General features: G+C 45.3%; 4 protein-coding genes across 5 annotated transcripts in view; 3 read left to right on the top strand and 1 right to left on the bottom strand.

Annotated features, from left to right (window-relative positions):
• LOC137439719 (KH homology domain-containing protein 4) overlaps positions 1-1634 on the top strand; it is a 35049-nt gene extending 33415 nt beyond the window's left edge. For both annotated transcript variants that reach the window (XR_013621368.1, XM_068135757.2), the window contains exon 15: positions 10-1634. Coding sequence is in view for 1 of the 2 variants with exons in the window: in XM_068135757.2 (XP_067991858.2) it covers positions 10-197 (188 nt within the window). In the remaining variant the exon portion in view is untranslated. The remainder of the gene's footprint in view (positions 1-9) is intronic.
• Positions 1001-5434, bottom strand: LOC137439721 (inhibitor of nuclear factor kappa-B kinase-interacting protein-like). Its single transcript, XM_068135758.2, has 4 exons — positions 5391-5434; positions 5171-5282; positions 4864-4939; positions 1001-3835 (listed from the first exon to the last, which is right to left on the bottom strand). Exons 2-4 carry the CDS (start codon positions 5254-5256, stop codon positions 3233-3235), a joined length of 765 nt encoding a protein of 254 aa, XP_067991859.1. The 5' UTR covers positions 5257-5282; positions 5391-5434; the 3' UTR covers positions 1001-3232.
• Positions 5435-5887: 453 nt separating this feature from the next.
• Positions 5888-19795, top strand: LOC137439722 (THAP domain-containing protein 6). The gene is made up of 3 exons (XM_068135759.2): positions 5888-6136; positions 6778-6973; positions 16580-19795. The coding sequence occupies exons 1-3, from the start codon at positions 6060-6062 to the stop codon at positions 16973-16975; spliced, it is 669 nt and encodes a 222-aa protein (XP_067991860.2). The 5' UTR covers positions 5888-6059; the 3' UTR covers positions 16976-19795.
• On the top strand, positions 6984-14751 carry LOC144888827 (uncharacterized). The gene is made up of 2 exons (XM_078768187.1): positions 6984-7621; positions 7827-14751. The coding sequence occupies exon 2, from the start codon at positions 8481-8483 to the stop codon at positions 10251-10253; it is 1773 nt and encodes a 590-aa protein (XP_078624313.1). The 5' UTR covers positions 6984-7621; positions 7827-8480; the 3' UTR covers positions 10254-14751.
• Positions 19796-20832: the final 1037 nt, after the last annotated feature.

Genomic DNA, 20832 nt, shown 5'->3' with positions numbered 1-20832 from the left:
TATGCTCAGGCACTGTGCGTATCCGCACGACTGACAAAGAGCCTCCAAAGAAACATTCGAAGACGTCGCTGAGCAAGCTGGGTGCTCTCGTTGCCTATGAAGAAGATGAGGTTGAGAAAAGGAACAACCCATCATTAAATTCACTGTCTCCCCCTCGTCCTGCAGCGATGGCCAAACCTTTCTGGATGGCTCCGTGAGCAAATGCAAACTCCAAGACAGAAAGTGCATCTTTCACCCTAGGCCCGGGTGAGGTGGAAGCGATACTTGCAGGCGTGCGTGAAATATGGAGTACAACTGTGCAAGGCCCCCCTCCCTGGCTTTTGTCAGGTGGTTATACAAAAGCCTAAGTTGCATGTGAGTGGCCAGGATGCAAACGGAGGGCACGGCGTCGTATGGACCCATCTCTCAAAGATCACACAAGCTGGCCTGCGGGCATTCATGGGAACTCATGCCCAAATATCCTTGAAAGCACCAATGTAGGTGACACTGTGGTCATCGCTGCAGTATCTCCACCAGGTGTTGTGTGCAGCTCACAGGTGAACTTCACACTTAGCTCAAGTTACCCTTGAGTGACTATTACTCAGTCTCAGTAATCTCGCCATAAGGCCCCATACATAACCGTCAGCGTGCTCCCGAAAGCTCGATCCCAGCGGTATATTTTTTATTTTGGTATTGGTTTCTTTTCTGTGTATAAAATTGAAAGGAAAAAAAAAAACTTTTAAGAATAACATTGCAATATCGGTCCTGTGTTGTGCTGGGAAGCGCGCTCGTCAAATGTAATTTCATCGGAAGCTTTCGGAATGTAAATATTGCGATACTTTACAAACATGCCGCTGCAGGAGGTTGCGTTTCAACCCGTTTGCGTGTGTTCGCCAATGGCACACGACTCGCCTGTCATTGTCACTCCGCATCATTCCATGCATGTGTGGCTTCATCTCTACTGTACAAATGCATCAACAATTGTATTTATATAAATCAAAAAGGGTTTGCACACATCAAACCGAGATTTCCTCCTTTATATGTAAATGTCATCAAGGCTTCATTTCTTTTTCTAAATAAATATATGACAAACACGAATGGGTCACAACGATTATGGTTGCAGTATGGGGGGCAATAAAAACATTGCCTCAAACAGGGAACCATGAGCTCATGGGGCCCGCAAGGCTAACCCCTGCTCTAGCGGGGAAAATGCCCTTCAAACGATCATTCATTCATTCATATGGGGGGCAGCAGGGATGTGTACTGGAAAAGGTGAGTGGCAGGGGTGAAAACAACAACATGCATTTTAAGGCCATTTTCCCTGCTAGAGCGGGGGTTATCCTTGCGGTCCCCATGACAATCTTCTCCATTTTGCCCTATTTTCTGCATCTCCCCTTGTTAACCCCCTTGCCCGCATTTCTTCTTCCACCATCTTTAGCCGTCTTTCTCGGTCTTCCCCGTCCTCTACTTCCTTCTACATTCATTTCCATCACTCTTCTCAACCAGTCACTTTCATCCTTCCTCAACACATGACCAAACCATGGCAGGGGTGAAAGTAAACGATAAAAATGTATTGCAAGTGTAATATGTAGATTAGCCCTTCAAGCAATCATTTTGGGATGATTGTGATGTGCCGAAATAAAAGGGTTTTTTTTGTTTTGTTTTGTTTTTTGCTAAAACTTGCTTAGCGATCGTGTATGGCCTCGTAACGACACGGCAAGATGACTCCCACAACCGAAATGCCGTTGCCTGATCGTGCTCAAACCGAGATTTATGTGATGCAAAGGATTGTTGGTAATGCTTGAGGTAATGCAGAGCCAGTGATTTCCGATTCCAAAAAGAAATTCCTTTTCATGTTATCATTGGAAGAAGTTAGCGCTGATCATAGATTTGTGCACTTGTATTGGAAAAGTACAATCTTCCTGGAGTCTGCACGTGAAATCCTCCACGGCAACCCTGTGCGATACAGATGTCGCAGTACGTACGACCAAGTACGAGTACATTAAAAAAACACACCAGGGTCGTTTTCTTTTTGATCATTACTTTGGCAATCTATTTTGACGATTTTTCACCTTAACAAAGTTTCTCCAAAGTTGCACGCATGCGCATGTGGTGACCAACATTTTGTTTTCGCCAGCGATCATATTTTCACCTGATTTTAACAAAGGTGGAATTTCGATGTGATTCCATTTTGACGCGGCTCTCCAGAGATTGTTTGGTGGAATTTTATTTAGCACCAGCAATTGAGATCGAGATACACAGAATCGCTCGTCCAAAGCAGCTGTGATAGTGGAAAGTCACTCGCTGTGTAACTGCTATGTCTAAACCAGCTGTTGTATTTGGTGGAGATTAAACCTAGAGTAGCCGATGGCCGGTCCTCTTTCTGGATTGCTGACCTATCATTAGGGAGTCGATAGCAAACGAGCGTGTATTTCCTTCCGAGAAACGTTTGCCACCCAAGGTGCGTTGTGTGGTGCTGTGTTGTGTTCTGTCACGTGGTGCTCTGTTGTGTTGCTGGGTTGTGTTGTGTTGCGTGGTGGTGTTGTGTTCTGTTGCATGGTGTTGTGCTGCGTTGTGTTCTGTTGCATGGTGTTGTGCTGCGTTGTGTTCTGTTGCATGGTACTGTGTTGTGTTGCGTGGTGGTGTTGTGTTCTGTTGCATGGTGCTGTGCTGTGTTGTGTTGCGTACTGGTGTTGTGCTGTGTTGTGTTCTATTGCATGGTGCTGTGCTGTGTTGTGTGGTGGTGTTGTGTTCTGTTGCGTGGTACTGTGCTGTGTTGTGTGGTGGTGTTGTGTTCTGTTGCGTGGTGCTGTGCTGTGTTGAGTTCTGTCACGTGGTTTTGTGCTGTGTTGTGTTCTGTTGCGTGGTGGTGCTGTGTTGTGTTCTGTTGCGTGGTGGTGCTGTGTTGTGTGGTGCTGTGTTGTGTTCTGTCGCGTGGTGCTGTGCTGTGTTGTGTTCTGTCGCGTGGTGCTGAGTTGTGTTGTGTTGCGTGGTGGTGTTGTTCTGTCGCGTTCTGTCGCGTTGTGTTGTGTTGTGTTGTGTTGCGTGGTGGTGCTTTGTTGTGTTGTGTTGCGTGGTGGTGCTGTGTTGTGTTGTGTTGCGTGGTGGTGCCGTGTTGTGTTGCGTGGTTTTGTGGTGCTGTGTTATTTGCCTGAGCAGGTATGTCACTCACCTGACTTGTGCTATTACGAGTCTGGGTTGTTTTTTTTAGTGCCGTGGTCCAGCTGTTTTGGTTTGGAAGAGATCTCTGTTATTACATTACCAAATAGTGTTCTAAGTGCACAATATGTGTTTGAACTTGATGCAACGCGTTTTTACTTTGTGCAATGTCACGTGATAAAGTAAACAGAGCGTACAGAACTTCTCTTACACGGGGAAGGTACTGGTTAAACATGGAGGGACGAGTCGGGTCGTTCGACACCATCTTGGAATCCCTGATCAAAGTGCGGCTCCGTTTTTCCAACCCGTCAATGTAAGATACCGTTTGAGAAACCCAAGTGTGCACGGATGAAACATCTTCCTCCGCTTGCCATTTAATGGTCTTGATGTTCCTTCTGGTGCTGTCCTCCAGATCCTCCAGTTGTTGCTTTTGTGAAAACAACCGCCCTTCCACCAAACTGATGTCCTCTGCCGTGGTCGCGTGATGGTTTCTCGTCATGTTTTGCAACTTGCCAATCCCAGCCGTGAGTTCGTCCATTCTTCTGTTCCAAAACTTTCGGGCATGTTGCGTCTTGGCCGTTGCTCGTTTAAGTTGCTTCATGAAATTTCTTCGTTCCTCAGCCGTCCTCTCTTTCCTCTTCACAGTACGTGTGCGTTGCACTTGGATGGGTTTGAGACGCTCTTCGAGCTGCTCCACCTGCAACATTTTTGAGCAATTTATATTGAAAGATGTAAAAGGGCCTTCTCTATGGAACAAAAAAAATGTGGGAATTTAACCACCTATACCTCCCTCACACCTGCTAACCACAACTTGCTGCATCCTTGTCCCTGCCACCCCCTCATGTGCTGGCAGCACAGCATAGAGGTATACACATTCACCTCTTAACTGAATGGCATGTGATCAAATTTACCCAGATATAAACTGCCTTCTCAAATAACCAGGTAAATTTCACCTGGTAGAAATATCCCTTTAAATATGACGTCACCGACAAACAAACTGAAAAACATTATTCCATGCCAACTTGCACCGTTACCGTAAAATGGGGTGAATAGGGACAGCAAGGTGAATAGGGACACAAACTGAAAAAAAGTTCGGAAACTTTTTTCGCTGAAAATTGATAACCAAACTGATTTGTTGATATTTGGGTTGAAAGTGTTCTCTTGTTTTAAAAAAAAGCAACTTATAGTCCCTATTAACCCCATATATGGGTTAAATAGGATTTTTATGGCTGTCCCTGTTCACCCCGTTTTACGGGTGAATAAGGACAGTCACTAATACAAAAAAATATTAATCAAGAAACAATCCTGAGTTTCCAACTTATTGCTAAATTCATAGCTCAGATTGATGCACATAATATGCTCCCATAATATAAGCCACGGTGCCAATGGAAAAAATATGGGATAAAAAGTTTCTCCAAACTTTCCCTATTTCTTGATTATTTTTTTTTTGTATTAATGACTGTCCCTATTCACCCGTAAAACGGGGTCAATAGGGACAGCCATAAAAATCCTATTTAACCCATATATGGGGTTAATAGGGACTATAAGTTGCTTTTTAAAAAAACAAGAGAACACTTTCAACCCAAATATCAACAAATCAGTTTGGTTATCAATTTTCAGCGAAAAAGTTTCCGAACTTTTTTTCAGTTTGTGTCCCTATTCACCCCATTTTACGGTACATCCAAATCCCACCTTTTGGTCCTTTCGGAAAAATTCCGAACCCACCTGCTCTCGGATGACGTGCAGCCGCGGTGCAATGGATGGAGCTGTACTGCAGGTGAGCAGATACAAACTCACAAACCTGGGGGAACAGCGCACGATTCATGCGAGGTACTGACGTTCCTTGGACGATGTACTGCAAATTCGAATATAACGCCCAATAATCCGTATTCTCTGGTTTAAACCTTTGGGTCGGAACTCGGAATGCATTGAAAACGGTGACGGTTTGAATAACGGGGATAGAGGGGTGTGGCGTAAACGAGCCTCAGGACACCGAGGTGCAACATGCGGACGGATCGGACACGGGACTCACCAAAAAGCGCCCAAAGTTATGATCAGGCCGCCCACGACTCTGACGAAGTGCTCTCCCTGCTCCGATCTCAACGTCCCTCGATCCATGCCGGGCTGCCCCGTGTGAGATCTTCCTGCGAAGTTCGAAAACAAACATTCCACGTACTGTTTAATTTCGGCGCAAACTACAACACACATTACCCTGGAATAGGTTTCTGGTAACCCATGTTTACACGTTTTACCCGAATACAAAAGGTTTCGCCGTGGAAGATGAGGTAAAGAATTTCACTTGTTATTATACACCGCCTTAAACATTGTGACGAAGCTGAACGTGTTAACATCCGAAAGTTACGCTACAGAAATGGAAATGCTGATATACGTATCATGACAAGCAGGCAGATGAGATGAGTTCATTCGACCAAATATCTGTATCGTGTCGTTATCTGCTTCATGCATCCTGAAATAATTTGACGATCGCTTCAACAAGGGGTGTATGCGCGAATTGACATTCGGGGCGCTGTATTGAAGAATGTCTGTTGTGATGTGGCTGGTCTCAGTGTTGCGTTTTGAAATCGGATTATTATTTGAAATTTGTAGCGGATTAGACTAATTCGTTATGATTTTACAAACTTGTGTTATACCACCAAAAGAACACCAATTCAACGTGGCTTTTATTGTGCGAGCAACAAGCAAGACGTCATTTCCCGGGCCCGCCAACCTGGAAGTGACGTGTGCATTCGTATCCGCTTGTTATATGATGCGAAGCGGCGGCCATCTTGGGACCATCAAAAAGCGAATAAAACGCAACAGCAGTATATCACGATCTAATTACGAATTTTACTTCATTTGTTCAGCTGAAGTGAAGGTATCTTCATTGCAGCTTTTTTGTACTATTTTGATTTGCCAGGATAATGGCAGCCTGCGTAGCATATGGCTGCATGAATCGGGATGAGAGAAAACTTCGGAGAACCGGTGTAACATTTCACAGGTGAGTGTCTGTGTCAAAAAGTGTTTGGTTGTTCTTGGTCCCACATGTGTTTTTCTATGTTGCACTATTGTACAAAATTGTAGTTTCATTCGACTAAGTTGTTGCATAGACACAACATGCCACTTACTTCATCATGCACACACTGACAAAATAAAGCACTATAGGTACAAGTTTATTTCTTGTGGCTTGTGCCTATGCAGAGCGGTGCTGGGGCCAATGTATACGTTTATGTAAACACGTTTATGCTAAAATTATGTTCATGAGTCTATATTTTGATGGTGGATTATTTGATTAATCGAAAAGAACAGAAGTCTCAAACTGATTCCAGTTATCACTGATGAGGTCGTAATCTGTCCCAATTTCTGTTAAGGCCAAGGAGCGAGGAGGCATGTAATGAAATTTGTGATCTGTTAACATTCAAATGAAGCTTCCAATAGAGCTTGCGTTGCAGGCCCATCATATACAATGCAGGACACATGTAGCTGGAGAAAAAAAAGCTTCACTTGAGAATCAGCAATGTTTGGCATGAAAATATCTATAAATACATGTACAGTGATATTTCATGAGTCATCATATTCAGAACTAGGCTTGTATCATATGGTAATTCACACAATTTTATGATCTCTATTTTCTGTCATCAGATTTCCACATTGTGACCCTGATCGGTTTCATCGATGGGTGATCAACGTGAAACGAGACAAATGGACTCCAAGTGCAAGGTCCCGACTGTGCTCTACCCACTTCAAGGAAGAGTACTTTGACAGGTCAGGACAAACTGTACGACTGAAAGGTGATGCTGTCCCAACCATCTTTGCCTTCCCAGATCATATGAAGAAGGTATGTTTGTCACTGTGTGATAATGGAAGAGATTTCTTGAAACGAAAATGTATTTAAGCCCAGTTTAAAGGAGTAACCAACTTGTCATTTTATGTGGAATTACAGTCACGTGAAAAAGTAAGTACACCCCATGTAAAGTTTTGACTTTTTCGACATATTTCAACATACAGCTATTTGATCTTCATTTCAACAATATTGATAGATAAAGGTGATATTGTAACGAATTTGGAAAGTGTAAAGAATGTGAGAACTGGTTTGCTGTGTTTTAACTGGCCCTCGTAGAGTAAATAAGATCGAAAGACGTCCCCCTAGTTAATTCCATGAACCTACAGACAGGCCACGATATATCTTTTTAAATAGCTTATTTCCTTATTCTATGTAGGCTAAATATGTGTTTCCCACTAGATTGACTCTGCATTGCATCAAACGAAATAAGCGTAGGCCCCTCCGATGATCCATGGCAGCTCAAGTGCCAGGGATTCCCCCACTTGAGCTTTGACAGCAACCGTTTATTGCAGTACTGAACTGCTGTGCAACGTGACGGCACATTACCTGCAGCTGCTGACTGGTTTTCGACATTTGCGGCCATTACGAACAAGGGGAGTGGCTAGAGAAGACGGGTCGCCCCCCTCGTCATAGGGGGGAGGAGTAAGTCGGCCCCGCTCATCCAACCCAGAACAAGGGGTTTGGCTAAGAGAGGGCGGAGCGGGAACCCCCGAGAAAGTGCGCGAAGGTTCGGTGAGAAACCAATATAAACCGCCGCGGGACGCACTCCGTCCTCTTGCTCTGACCCCGTCCTCTTGCTCTTACCCCATCCTCTTGCTTGCTGTCGCTCGTTGTTGCTGGGGAGAAGGAAGACGCCTGAACGAGCAGGTGTGACCGAGCCTGCGAGCCATCATGCGACCAGCTGCGCTGCAGCTAAGGGGACGCAGGCCACGAAAAGGGCGCGCCAGGCAGCAATCCACGCTGGACCCTCCATTGCCTCCCAAAACAACCATCCATCCTCAAGCCATACCTGCCTGCAATTTCCCCCGTGTAAGTGTGAACGTCGTCTGTCTTGAATGTTGTCCTGGGGTTTATAAGTAAACTGCATAGTATAAGCTAATGATTTCCCTGTGTCACCTGCTTCTTCCATCCATTGCTTGTAAATAACTTGATTGCTCCTTTTTGCTTGTGTGTGTATAATAAATCTGTTCTTCCTCTGTACTCTGTCTTCCTCCTCTCTTCCTTCTCTTTCGGTCGCTTTAGAGGTTTCCAAATTGAATACCTGTGGCGCGATTTGGTCAACGTTTGGGGGAGTCGGGCTAATCGGGGATCCTGTAACGGTCGCGGTTGACCATCCGCTCGGCCCAAAGTAACATCTTGTCCGCGACCCATAACAATTGGTGTCAGGAGTGGGATACGAGGCCCGAACGAAATTTTTAAAACGTGTAGAAAAAAATTTGGTCAAAATTACGAGCTGCCGAAATTTTGTTGTTTTATAAAACCCGAATTTTGAGATCGCGCCATGGACAATCAAGGCGATCGGATGTCGGTGGGGAAGATAGACGGGTTAGGGGTAACCCAGGACTTAGGGGAAGAAAGGGAGGAGGAGAGCAATGAGGTGGTTGAGGGTGTATCAGACGCACAAAATGGCGCTCTCGCGCACGAGGTTACGGGCGCGCAAAATGGCGCCTCGCACATGGCCACGGCGACCGCGCCCGCGACCGTAGCAGCGCCACCGGTGGATTTGAACCTTTTTTTTATACAAATGAAGGCCCTTATGGACAAGAATAATGAAGAAATGGAAAACAGAATGATGGGGGCCGTTATGGGACAAATGGGAGACCAAATTGGAGGTTTGAAAAACAGTATGGGGGCAATGAGGGACGAAGTGAGGGCTCAGAGTGAGCAATTGGGGGTAATGAGGGACGAAGCGAGGGGTACCAGTGAGGGGTTAGACAAGAAATTTGGGAAGTTAGACAATAATTTTGAGGGGTTAGACAAGAAATTTGGGAAGTTAGACAATAATTTTGAGGGGTTAGACAAGAAATTTGGGAAGTTAGACAATAATTTTGAGGGGTTAGACAACGGGATAAAAGAGGTGAAAAATGGGTTAATGGGGTTAGAAAATAGGATGGAGGGCAAATTGCGGGAAATAGGGGAACAATCTGCCCGGGAAATCAAACGAATGGGGAACCAGATAGAAGAGGTGCAAATCGGGTTAGAAAGTAAACTGGATGCTCAGAGGGATGAATTGGGACAGATGAGGGTGGCATCTACAAAAGAGATGGAGGAGATGAAAGAGGGGATACGACGAGGTGTAAGTGAGGAGGTTTCGGGGCTACGCGAGGAGGTAAAGCGAGGTGAGAAGCGTATGGAGAAAGAGGTGAGGAATAATACGGCTAGGTTACAGGGGGGCATAGAGGGTCTGACGAAGGGAGTAGAGCAGCTGACAGTAGGACAAAGGGAACTAGCGGACCAAGTGGAAAAGAACACTGCAATCATCGGGGGTTTAAAAGCGACACAAAAGGACATTAAAAATGAATTAATAGCGACACAGAAGGAATGTCAAATGGTACATGAGGGATTGACGAAGAGGTTGGAAGAGGTGACAGAAGTAATAGAGACGAAGGACCGGGAGGTGAGGACGCAAATAGAAACGGTTAAAGTAGCGATGGAGGAAGAAATAGAGGGGGCGCACCGGGAGCTGAAGGAGGTAAAGGAAAAATTAGAGGAGGTGGAAGAGGGGGTGAGTGAAATTAAGAAGAGACGGAGGGAAACTAAGAGGGAGATAAAGGAGGAAGTAATGGAATATGTACAAGGTCTGTGTTCAAATCATGATGAGGTGCTCACTAACCAAATAAAGAGTTTGCAGGTGGCAGAAGAAGTGCGACGAAGAGGTGCCAAGGTGAGTGGCGATATAATCGGAAATGTACATGATGTGAGGGGAGCTTCAGTCGGCTTGGGGGTTGATTTAGACCCGGGTGTTCGTGAGAGGCCGTGGGTGAAGTGTGCGACAGGTCTGGTGTGCGAAAAAAGAGGTGTGCGAGAATGTCCGACCATGGGGTGTGTGAGGAAAAAGTGCGCGCCGAGGAATGAGTGTGCTGTCGAGAGTGAGTCGGTCGTAGCGCGTGTGCGAGGGAGCACATGGAAGAAGTGTTACAGAGGATGTAACGGAAGCATGCATGCCTGTGGTGAGTGTTACAGAGGGTGTAACGGGAGAGTGTGCGCAAGAGTGTGCGCGAGAAAGGTGTGTAACGGACAGGTGCATGAGGAAAGAGTGCGCTGTCGAGAGTAAGGGTGAGTGCGCTGTCAAGGGTGGTGGTGAAAGTAGTGAGAGTGATACGGAGCGTGAGTTGGTTGTGACAGGTGAGCGAGGATGTACACCTGGAATGGAAGGATGCACACCTGGAATGGTAGAGCGTGTGTGGGAATGCACACTTGAGTTGGTCGTGAGGCACGTGGTTGGGTGTGCGAGTGAGAGCACACCTGTGATAGTCACAGAGGAGGTGACCGAGAAGGGGGCGCGAAGAGGTGTGTTGGTGAGGTGTGCGAGCAACGAGTGTGTGCAAAGGTGTGAGGTGGTCAGGTGTGTGACCAAGTCTGTGAGTGGAATGAGTGTACCTGGGTGTGTAAGAGAAGGTGCAATGACCAAGAGCAGGGAGACGGCTGGATGTATGAGCAGGAAAGGGGTAGCGTATGCGTGTAAGCATGCAGGTGAGGCATCGACGGTAACCGGGTTAGCGGTTAGAGCGACTTATAGCCGAATCGGGCCCTCGGTGCGTGCCGGGCTTCGCGTGCCGCGAGAACCAGCGGGGATCCGAGCCACGGCGGGTTCGAAAGGACCGCCGTACGCGATCCACGCTGGGCCTCGCTTGGAACGGCCGCGTCCGTGCTCCACTAGGCGGAGCGGGCAGCCCGATAGGAAGGGTCGTCATGGCGACCACTTTTTGTTGAGACGTTCCGGCAGGTCGAGATCGGGCCATTGGACGGCTCGGTGCCGAGATGGTGCGTGGGATCTCGGCCCGGGTAAGCCTCCTTCCCTGCACCGAATGCGGGACGTATCCAGCCGCTGGCACAAAACAACCCGCATTCATTGCGCGGCTGTACGAAGCCGAGCTTTAGAAGGGAATTGGCGCACCGAGAGGATCTAATAAGTAGACGGGTGATGAGGATAGTGTTTTGGCCCCGAAATTATAAAAAAAGCAAAATTTGATGATTGGCAAAGGATTGGCAGTAATGATTGGCAGATGATGGGTAGTGATTGGCAAATTTTTGATTTGTTGAAATTTGGTGAGCAAAATTGATAGTGGGACCTCCCCGATGTGATGGGATGGCCAATCCACCATCCCTCACAGAGGGGGGCAAAGGAGCACTAGGTTTATGGGGTTGATGGCAGTGAAAACTAGCCCGGGTGGGTTAGGATATTGTGTGTAGGGCCCTAGAAGATGACATTAGGCAACGTTAAGATTAGTTAATGACAAGGATACCTGTAGTGGGGACGCAGGTAGATTAGTGTGGATTACAATGACGAGGGAGCGCAATAGTTTAAAGGGACGACTGGGAAGCGCAAGTTTCAGAGGGGAGTAGTTAGATGAGATGATGCCGTGTGAGTGTTGGAGGTGTATTTAGAAGTGTATTGTGAAAAGTGTATGATTGAACAGGTGTGATTGCACAGGTGTGCAACTGAACAGGTGTATGGAGCAGTGTATGAGTGAGAAGAATAGTGATGGGTGTTGTGTTGACCAAATGGTCCAGGAAGGAGGGTGCAGGTGGCACCAGGTGTGAGTGCACAGGTGTGCACCAACAGGGGTGTGGAATACATGGAGTGTGGAATATATGGGGTATTGGAATGGATGGTCGTGGAGTGAGTATGGTGGAAACAATGGAGTGGAGTGGATGGTGCGAAGGTGTGAATGGGGGAAGAGTGGACCCCCATCACGAATACCCGGGGCGGGTAGTGTAAGTGTTAGGTAGAGGGTATAGGTAAATTGTGGTTGGATATTGGCATCTGTGGTGCGGGTGAGAGAATGGTATTTGGATGGGTGCATTAGTGTTGTGGAAATGGCTGGGCATGTAGCCTGTTAGTGTGTGTAGTTGGTTTGGGCACTCCACCACTGTGAGGATGTCGGCCAGGTGAGGCCGCAGGTGGGCTCTGGGAGCCGGTAGTTGTTGTGGATGGGGCCCGAGGATCCGGAGGACGGACCCGGGTAGCCCAGTGCCAGAGGGCACCAAGGGGTGACAGAGCCAGGAGGGGCCTTCCCCAGTTAGTTAGGTTAGGGTGAGGAGCAGGTAAGCTCGGGTGGCAACTACAGTGGTGGAGGTATGCAGGTGGGTAGACCTGCTGGGAGAGCTACACGTCACAGCCCAGAAATTGTGCAAGGGCACCGGGAGATGAATCGGTGGAGTGAGACCCCAAATTGAGAAGCACCACAGTTTGGTCAATGGGAATTGGTTTTTAGAACCCATAGTGTAAGTTGGCCAATGGATTGGCAGGGAGAGACCCCGGGTAGTGTAAAGTGTGTTAAGGTCATTTAGAGGATAGTTAGGATTGGAGTCTCCTCGCACCATCTGCATCCACTCACCTGAGATGAGGTAACTCCACACCATGCCATGTTTTATTATTTTTCATTAATGCAAATGTTTTGGATTGTGAGACGCATCATGACGTGGGTGTGACATTGTGCGTAATTCCATCTCTCCCTCCTTATGAGGATTGATGATGAATTGGTGATGGCAAATTTTGGATAGGGGGATTGGAGACGAATTTTGTTTAGAAGGGAAAGATGGGGAAGACAAGACGTAGTGACGAATTTGTAAAGGTGTAAATTGTTGTAAATATGGGGTAAGGGCAAGGGTAGTGTAGGTGACAGGGGGGGTGACGTACGGTAGGGACGAGTTTTTCTCACTTCGCTCTCCGTACGCACTTCACCCTGCATTGCCTTTATTGACGTGTACCCTTGTGACCTTACCCCTCGCTCATTTGTCTTCCCCCCTTTTGTCTCCCACTTGAGGACCTGTGCGCCATTGGGCGCCGAGGGGAGCGTGCGTGAGGTGGCCATTGTGCGCACGAGATTCTCAGAACCAGCATGCATTGCGTTGATGTACCACTTTATGGACCGCTGTTCTGCGGCCAAGTACCACTTGATTGACCCCAGGTTCTGGGGCAGGGCACCTCTGTTGGAGACAGGCCATAGTGGCCAGGGAATCTTGCTTGCGGACCTCGGTAAGGTGGCACCTATGCCAAACAGGTGGACCACCCTTAGTTGGCCCCTGAGGCCCTAAATAAAAATGAACACAAGTTGTGCTTTTTATTATTTCCAAGTAGGCCGCATGAAGCCAGAAGACGTCGGGAAGAACATCGGCCCAGCAGAAAAAGAGAAGACCACCACCAGTTGTTTTGTTGTGTTTATTATGAACAGTGGTGACTGTGCACCGAGTGGTGCTTTTGGTGCTTTTGTTGCTTTTGGGTGCTTTGGTGGTATTGGTACTGGTGCATCGATGCAATGCGTGCTGTCTCCTCCCTCCCAACAGGAATTTCTTTTTCTTGTTCCCTAAAAAGGAAAAAAACACAGGTCCTGGGTTGCGTTGTAAATAAGAAATAACGTCTCTGTAAATAATGCTCCCCACCGTAAATGTATAGTTTGAGAACAATTCCGTAATTCGGTTAGCTGTGGGCTTGAGTCTGTTAGACAGGGTGCAATGCAATAGGGGGACATACTTATTTGTGTTTTAAAATCGTCACACTCAGGGTCAGGTTAAAAGTAGAGGGAACTACACCTACGTGTCACACTAAATTAAAGTTGTAGGCCCGGGAACGGACCTGAAGAAAGGAGGGTGCAGTGTAACGAATTTGGAAAGTGTAAAGAATGTGAGAACTGGTTTGCTGTGCTTTAACTGGCCCTCGTAGAGTAAATAAGATCGAAAGACGTCCCCCTAGTTAATTCCATGAACCTACAGGCAGGCCACGATAGATCTTTTTAAATAGCTTATTTCCTTATTCTATGTAGGCTAAATATGTGTTTCCCACTAGATTGAGTCTGCATTGCATCAAACGAAATAAGCGTAGGCCCCTCCGATGATCCATGGCAGCTCAAGTGCCAGGGATTCCCCCACTTGAGCTTTGACAGCAACCGTTTATTGCAGTACTGAACTGCTGTGCAACGTGACGGCGCATTACCTGCAGCTGCTGACCGGTTTTCGACATTTGCGGCCATTACGAACAAGGGGAGTGGCTAGAGAAGACGGGTCGCCCCCCTCGTCATAGGGGGGAGGAGTAAGTCGGCCCCGCTCATCCAACCCAGAACAAGGGGTTTGGCTAAGAGAGGGCGGAGCGGGAACCCCCGAGAAAGTGCGCGAAGGTTCGGTGAGAAACCAATATAAACCGCCGCGGGACGCACTCCGTCCTCTTGCTTGCTGTCGCTCGTTGTTGCTGGGGAGAAGGAAGACGCCTGAACGAGCAGGTGTGACCGAGCCTGCAAGCCATCGTGCGACCAGCTGCGCTGCAGCTAAGGGGACGCAGGCCACGAAAAGGGCGCGCCAGGCAGCAATCCACACTGGACCCTCCATTGCCTCCCAAAACAACCATCCATCCTCAAGCCATACCTGCCTGCAATTTCCCCCATGTAAGTGTGAACGTCGTCTGTCTTGAATGTTGTCCTGGGGTTTATAAGTAAACTGCATAGTATAAGCTAATGATTTCCCTGTGTCACCTGCTTCTTCCATCCATTGCTTGTAAATAACTTGATTGCTCCTTTTTGCTTGTGTGTGTATAATAAATCTGTTCTTCCTCTGTACTCTGTCTTCCTCCTCTCTTCCTTCTCTTTCGGTCACTATAGAGGTTTCCAAATTGAATACCTGTGGCGCGATTTGGTCAACGTTTGGGGGAGTCGGGCTAATCGGGGATCCTGTAACGGTCGCGGTTGACCATCCGCTCGGCCCAAAGTAACATCTTGTCCGCGACCCGTAACAATATAATATAACAAATATCATGAAACATTTACATTTTGTCGTCCATTGTTTAATTTAAATAAACATAAATGCAAATTTCGCATGTGGAAAAAGTAAGTACACCCCTACATTTATCACTACTTCAAATACCTAAAATTAGAATCAGGTGCACCAGCTCAGGTGCAAATGATTAGAACATTGACAGAGAGGATCTTGAAGGAACCTGTCTTATTTAAACCTCAGACATTTAGTTTGGTTTGCTCTTTGTTGTTGAAGTGTGTGGAGTCACCATGCCTAGATCAAAAGAGCTCTCTGAGGCCTTTAGAAAGAAGATTATAGATGCCTACGAGTCTGGGAAGGGATTTAAAAAGATCTCCAAACAATTTGAAATCAATCATTCGACTGTCTGGAAGATCATCTACAAGTGGAGAAGATTCCAAACAACTGCCAACTTGTTCAGGCCAGGCCGCCCCAGCAAGTTCAGCCCGAGAGCAGACCGCAAGATGCTGAAAGAAGTCTCTAAGAATCCCAGAATGTCAACACAGGACCTTCAGGTATCTCTTGCCACTGTTGATGTCAAAGTGCACGAGTCTACCATTAGAAAGAGGCTGCACAAATTTGATCTACATGGGAGGTGTGCCAGGAGGAAACCTTTGCTGTCCAGAAAGAACATCAGGGCAAGACTAAAGTTTGCCAATGAACACCTCGGCAAAGACCAGCACTTCTGTAACAATGTGCTGTGGACAGATGAGTCAAAGGTTGAGCTATTTGGCCACAGTACCAGAAGACATGTTTGGTGAAAACCAAAGACAGCATTTGACCACAAGAACCTGATACCAACTGTAAAGCATGGTGGTGGAAATATTATGGTTTGGGGCAGCTTTGTTGCATCAGGGCCTGGGAAGCTCACCATCATAGAATCTTCTATGAATTCTTCATTGTGCCAGAGGGTGCTTGAGGATAATGTGAGGCCATCTGTCGGAGAGTTGAAGCTCAACCGAATGTGGACCTTGCAACATGACAATGACCCTAAACATCCACCCTAAATGACCCTAAATGTAAATCCACCAAGGAATGGCTGAAAAGAAATAAATGGAGGGTTCTGGAATGGCCAAGTCAAAGCCCGGATCTAAATCCCATCGAGATGGTGTGGGGGGATTTGAAACGAGCTGTGCATGCAAGAAACCCCTCAAACATTGCACAGCTGATATAATTCTGCATGGAGGAGTGGGCAAAAATTTCTCCCAGTCGATGTCAGAGACTGGTAGACAGTTATAAGAAACGCCTACTTGAGGTTGTTTCTGCCAAAGGGGACAATACTACCTATTAGAGCCAAGGGTGTACTTACTTTTTCCACATGCAAAATTTGCATTTATGTTTATTTAAATTATACAATGGACTACAAAATGTAAATGAATGAAATGATATTTGTTATATTATATCACCTTTATCTATCGATATTGTTGAAATGAAGATCAAATAGCTGTATGTTGAAATACGTTGAAAAAGTCAAAACTTTACATGGGGTGTACGTACTTTTTCACGTGACTGTATATGATTGTTTTTATCTCAATGGTATTTATGCAGTATATTTTTTAATGAAATAGTATAACAAAGATGATATGTTTTGGTAAATTACTCTTATTGGTTTTTCTTTTGTTTTTTCTTTTATAGGAAAACTGTGCCCGTAAACCACCAGCAGCCCGATATTTCAAGGCTAGTAATACGGAAAATCTCCCAAATCAGGATGCAAGCAGCCAACAACCAGATCATGCTCATGCCCAGTCTTCATCATCAGCCACAATTAAGGATCACCCCTATGCCGTCATGGATTCACCACGGAAGATCAAGCGTAAGCTTGATGAAGTAATTTACAAATTAGAGAAACGCACCAAGAAGCTGAAGGTTCAACAGCAGAAGTCAAGACGCCTGAAACATAAAGCCAAAAGTCTAAGTGGCATCGTCAATACCCTGAAGAGCCAGAATTTAATATCTTGTAGTTGTGCAGAAATGCTCGAATCCACATTCAGTGGAGTGCCGAAAGACGTCATGAAGCCCATTCTGAATTGATGATTCCACCCCCATTGCAAAAGATGCTTTTGTAATCATGGCTGTTTCCGTCAACGACTCTTGGAAAATACCACTGGGGTACTTTTTCATCAATGGCATGAGTGGAGAGGAACGTGCAAATCTTGTGTCTGAATGCTTCCATCGACTTCATACTGTTGGAGTTAGAGCAGTGTCCCTGACTTGTGATGGGCCGTCATGTCATTTTACCATGATGAAGACACTTGGCGCAGACATGACAGTGACTACCTTGAGACCATCGTTTCCACACCCAGCAGATCCTTCAAAAAGTGTTCATGTCGTGTTGGATGTGTGCCATATGTTAAAGTTGCGAAGGAATTCTTTCGCAGATGGAGAAATCTTGATAGATGACAAGGGAGAAAACATTAGATGGGAATACATCATAAAGCTGAACACTCTTCAGGAATCTGAGGGACTGCATCTTGGCACAAAACTACGTAGAGCCCACATGGACTGGAGAAAACAAAAAATGAAAGTAAACTTGGCAGCACAGGTATGTAGCTCCAGTGTTGCAGATGCTATTGAGGTTTGCACCGATCACCTACAACTACCACAGTTTCAGGGTTCTGCACCTACTGTCAAGTTTCTTCGCACTGTTGATTCGATCTTTGATGTTCTTAACAGCCGAAATCCTTGCAGTAAAGGTTTGAAGGCATCTGTGCGGCATTCAAACAAAGATAGGAATTTGAAAATCCTGGAAGAAGGGTGTTCATACCTCCTGAAAATAAAGGATGGATCAGGTAAACTAATGCATGCTGGTCCTAGAAAAACTGGCTTCATTGGCCTCGCAGCAAGCATGACCAGTGTATTAAACCTCTTCCAGGAACTTGTTGACGTGGAAAATCCACCGATGAACTACTTGCTCACATATAAGTTCAGTCAGGATCACATCGAGCTCTTCTTCTCAGCTGTCAGATGCGAAGGAGGATTTAATAACAATCCGACATGTCAGCAATTTAAGGCAGCATTTAAGCGTTTGCTCATCAGACATAACATCAAGTGTGGCACTGGAAACTGCATAATACGTGATGATACATCCATTCTTGATGTACTACCAGATGCTACACATGTGAATTGAAATACGGTGAGCTTATCATCCATCAGCGTAGCACGAAAGTATGACATGTATGAACGAGACACGCCACTTCAATCTGACCATGACTGCAGATGTACCAAATTTCATGGAATTGTCATCCTCCAAAGAGGCTGCAGTGAATAATATAGCTGGCTATGTTGTGAAAATGGTAAAGAAAAGTTTACATTGCCAAAAATGCACAAAAGCACTAAGTGAAGCAAATGGTAACAGTCATCCATTTGTTGCACTGAAGAATAGAGGACTTCAGAAACCATCTGCCAGTGTTGTGTCTGTGTGCATGGAAACTGAGAAATGTTTCATGAGACTGCTTAAGTCATCAGGGGATAGACTACCACAAGGTGGTGGTATTTCATCTGCCATTGCATTAGCTGTACTTGAAAACACAGCACACAAGCAACTGTTCTCTGAGCTACTTGGTCACATGTTTGACACCTCAGTAGAAGAAAATCATCTTCACATGCTCGTAAAGATTACGTCCCAGTGCTTCGCTGAGATACGGCTTCATCATCTTGGGAAATGCTACACGCAAAAACTTGTCGGCACTAACATCAGAAAACAGATGTCCAAATTAATTCTCTTCAGACATCAATAATAATTCATAGCATGAGGTGCAGTAAGCGTATGTGCCTCTCGTGCATGGAACAATCTATCGATCTCAATTAGATATTCTGCCTCTGTCGCCATTTTAAAAAAGTCTCTGAAAACTCATCTCTTTGTATAATTGTTATCATTGTTCTATTACTATGGTGAGATGTGCATAGAGTAGATGTGAGATGTGCATGGCAATAGAGTGAGATGTGCAATAGTGTGAGATGTGCATGGAAGAAGTTTCGGGAACTGAGTGGCGTGCTGACGAGGAGGGGAGTGTCGTTGAAGCTGAAGGGAAAGGTGTATGCTGCATGTGTGAGAAGTGTTATGATTTATGGGAGCGAGACATGGGTAATGAACGTAGAGCAGCAACGAAGGCTGGAAAGGGTGGAAATGCGAATGGTTCGGTGGATGTGCGGAGTATCGTTGAGAGAGAGGAGGACAAATGATGAATTGCGAAAGATGATGGGAATAGAGCCTGTGATTGATGCTGTGAAGAGGTACAGGTTGAGATGGTTTGGTCATGTGTTGAGGAAGGATGAAAGTGACTGGTTGAGAAGAGTGATGGAAATGAATGTAGAAGGAAGTAGAGGACGGGGAAGACCGAGAAAGACTTGGCTAAAGATGGTGGAAGAAGAAATGCGGGGAAGGGGGTTAACAAGGAGAGATGCAGAAAATATGGCAAAATGGAGAAGATTGTCATGGGGACCGCAAGGCTAACCCCCGCTCTAGCAGGGAAAATGGCCTTAAAATGCATGTTGTTGTTGTTGTTGTTGTTCTATTACTATGGTGGTTGCGTGCTTTTATTCAATCACATTTGTCATATAGTTTTGTACGTGCTTTGAGCCTCCTGGGAAAAGCACATTATGAATGCTAATGTAATGTAAAAAATATGTGCACTCGATATTCCATTGCAATCAAAATGGTGAAGGTAGTGCCAATAATTGTAAAGACTTGCAACTTGCATGTATCGGTTACATTAATTTATCTCAAATATTTGTTTACTTTATGAGGTACAGGAACTTTAATGATGTAGTCTTGGATATATGATGTGTCACAAGTCAGATTTTCTTATTAAATGATTCTGTGAATGAATATAATGTTGAAATGTTGTTCAATATGTCGCAAATTTTTTTTTTGCTGCAATGACAAATTTAGAGAGGAGAGAGTGGAGAAACAAAAAAGCAAAATAAGAATGTATGGATCATAAGAAGAAATACGGAAGTTGAAGATAGGTAACAGTACGTTTATAATGCATGAACATTTTTTTTGTTTTCTCAACATAAAAAATACATGAAACAGAACAAGGGAATTAACAAATTTGAAGTACAATATGCATGCATGGGAGGGAGGCAGCCAAAAAAGGATAACCTTATTGTAGGCCGACCCCAAATAAATCATAGATTCAATTGTACTTCATCATTTATATAAATAAAATTAAGCAAATTACACTAAATCTAAAAGAAAAAGAAAAAAACCTTACAAACACTGAACAAAAGTAGGTAAAAGTAAACTGGAAAGCAAGGTCAAATCTCCAAAGAATAAATTGCTAACAACAAATAGCTCATATTTCAATTTAAAGAATGAGACCGTTACGTTTTCAGGTATAGAATTCTGAATTCTGGTATTAAATTACATGGTTCTGTGAGTTAGTGAGGAGTAATTATAATCTTGGCAAGGAAAGATCAACTGAGGAGGCTCATTTAGAACTTAAAAGTGTGGAATGCGAACAACATAACAACCATTCAGAGTGAAGTCAAGGATGTGTGATGGATGGAGAATGAGCAGCACAGCTGTTGAATATTTACACTTAAACACCACATGAGTTGATGGACATGTGAAAATAGGATAAATGTGTCTTGTTGAGAAAGAAAAAGTACAAAAACTGAAGATTTAACTTCACAAAAACAATCAATACTCTGATTATAACACAGCACACACTACAAAGTGATGTTTTGTTGATGGTCCCAAGATGGCGGCTCATTGACTTCGTTTACTGTTGCATGACCCCCAATCCAGTTAGTATAGAGATCAGTGGTGGTGACGGCTCGATGTTGCATACATCACATCTCCCCCTTTTAGCTGCGTGATTACCAAAAGTCCATTTACAACATTTTTGTATCAAATGTGAAAATGTCAATTGTGAAAACCATGA

The sequence above is a fragment of the Myxine glutinosa genome, chromosome 14 (assembly GCF_964187855.1).
Source record: "Myxine glutinosa chromosome 14, kmMyxGlut1.1, whole genome shotgun sequence".
NCBI classification, from domain to species: Eukaryota; Metazoa; Chordata; class Myxini; order Myxiniformes; family Myxinidae; genus Myxine; species Myxine glutinosa.
This window is presented reverse-complemented; position numbering and strand designations above follow the sequence as displayed.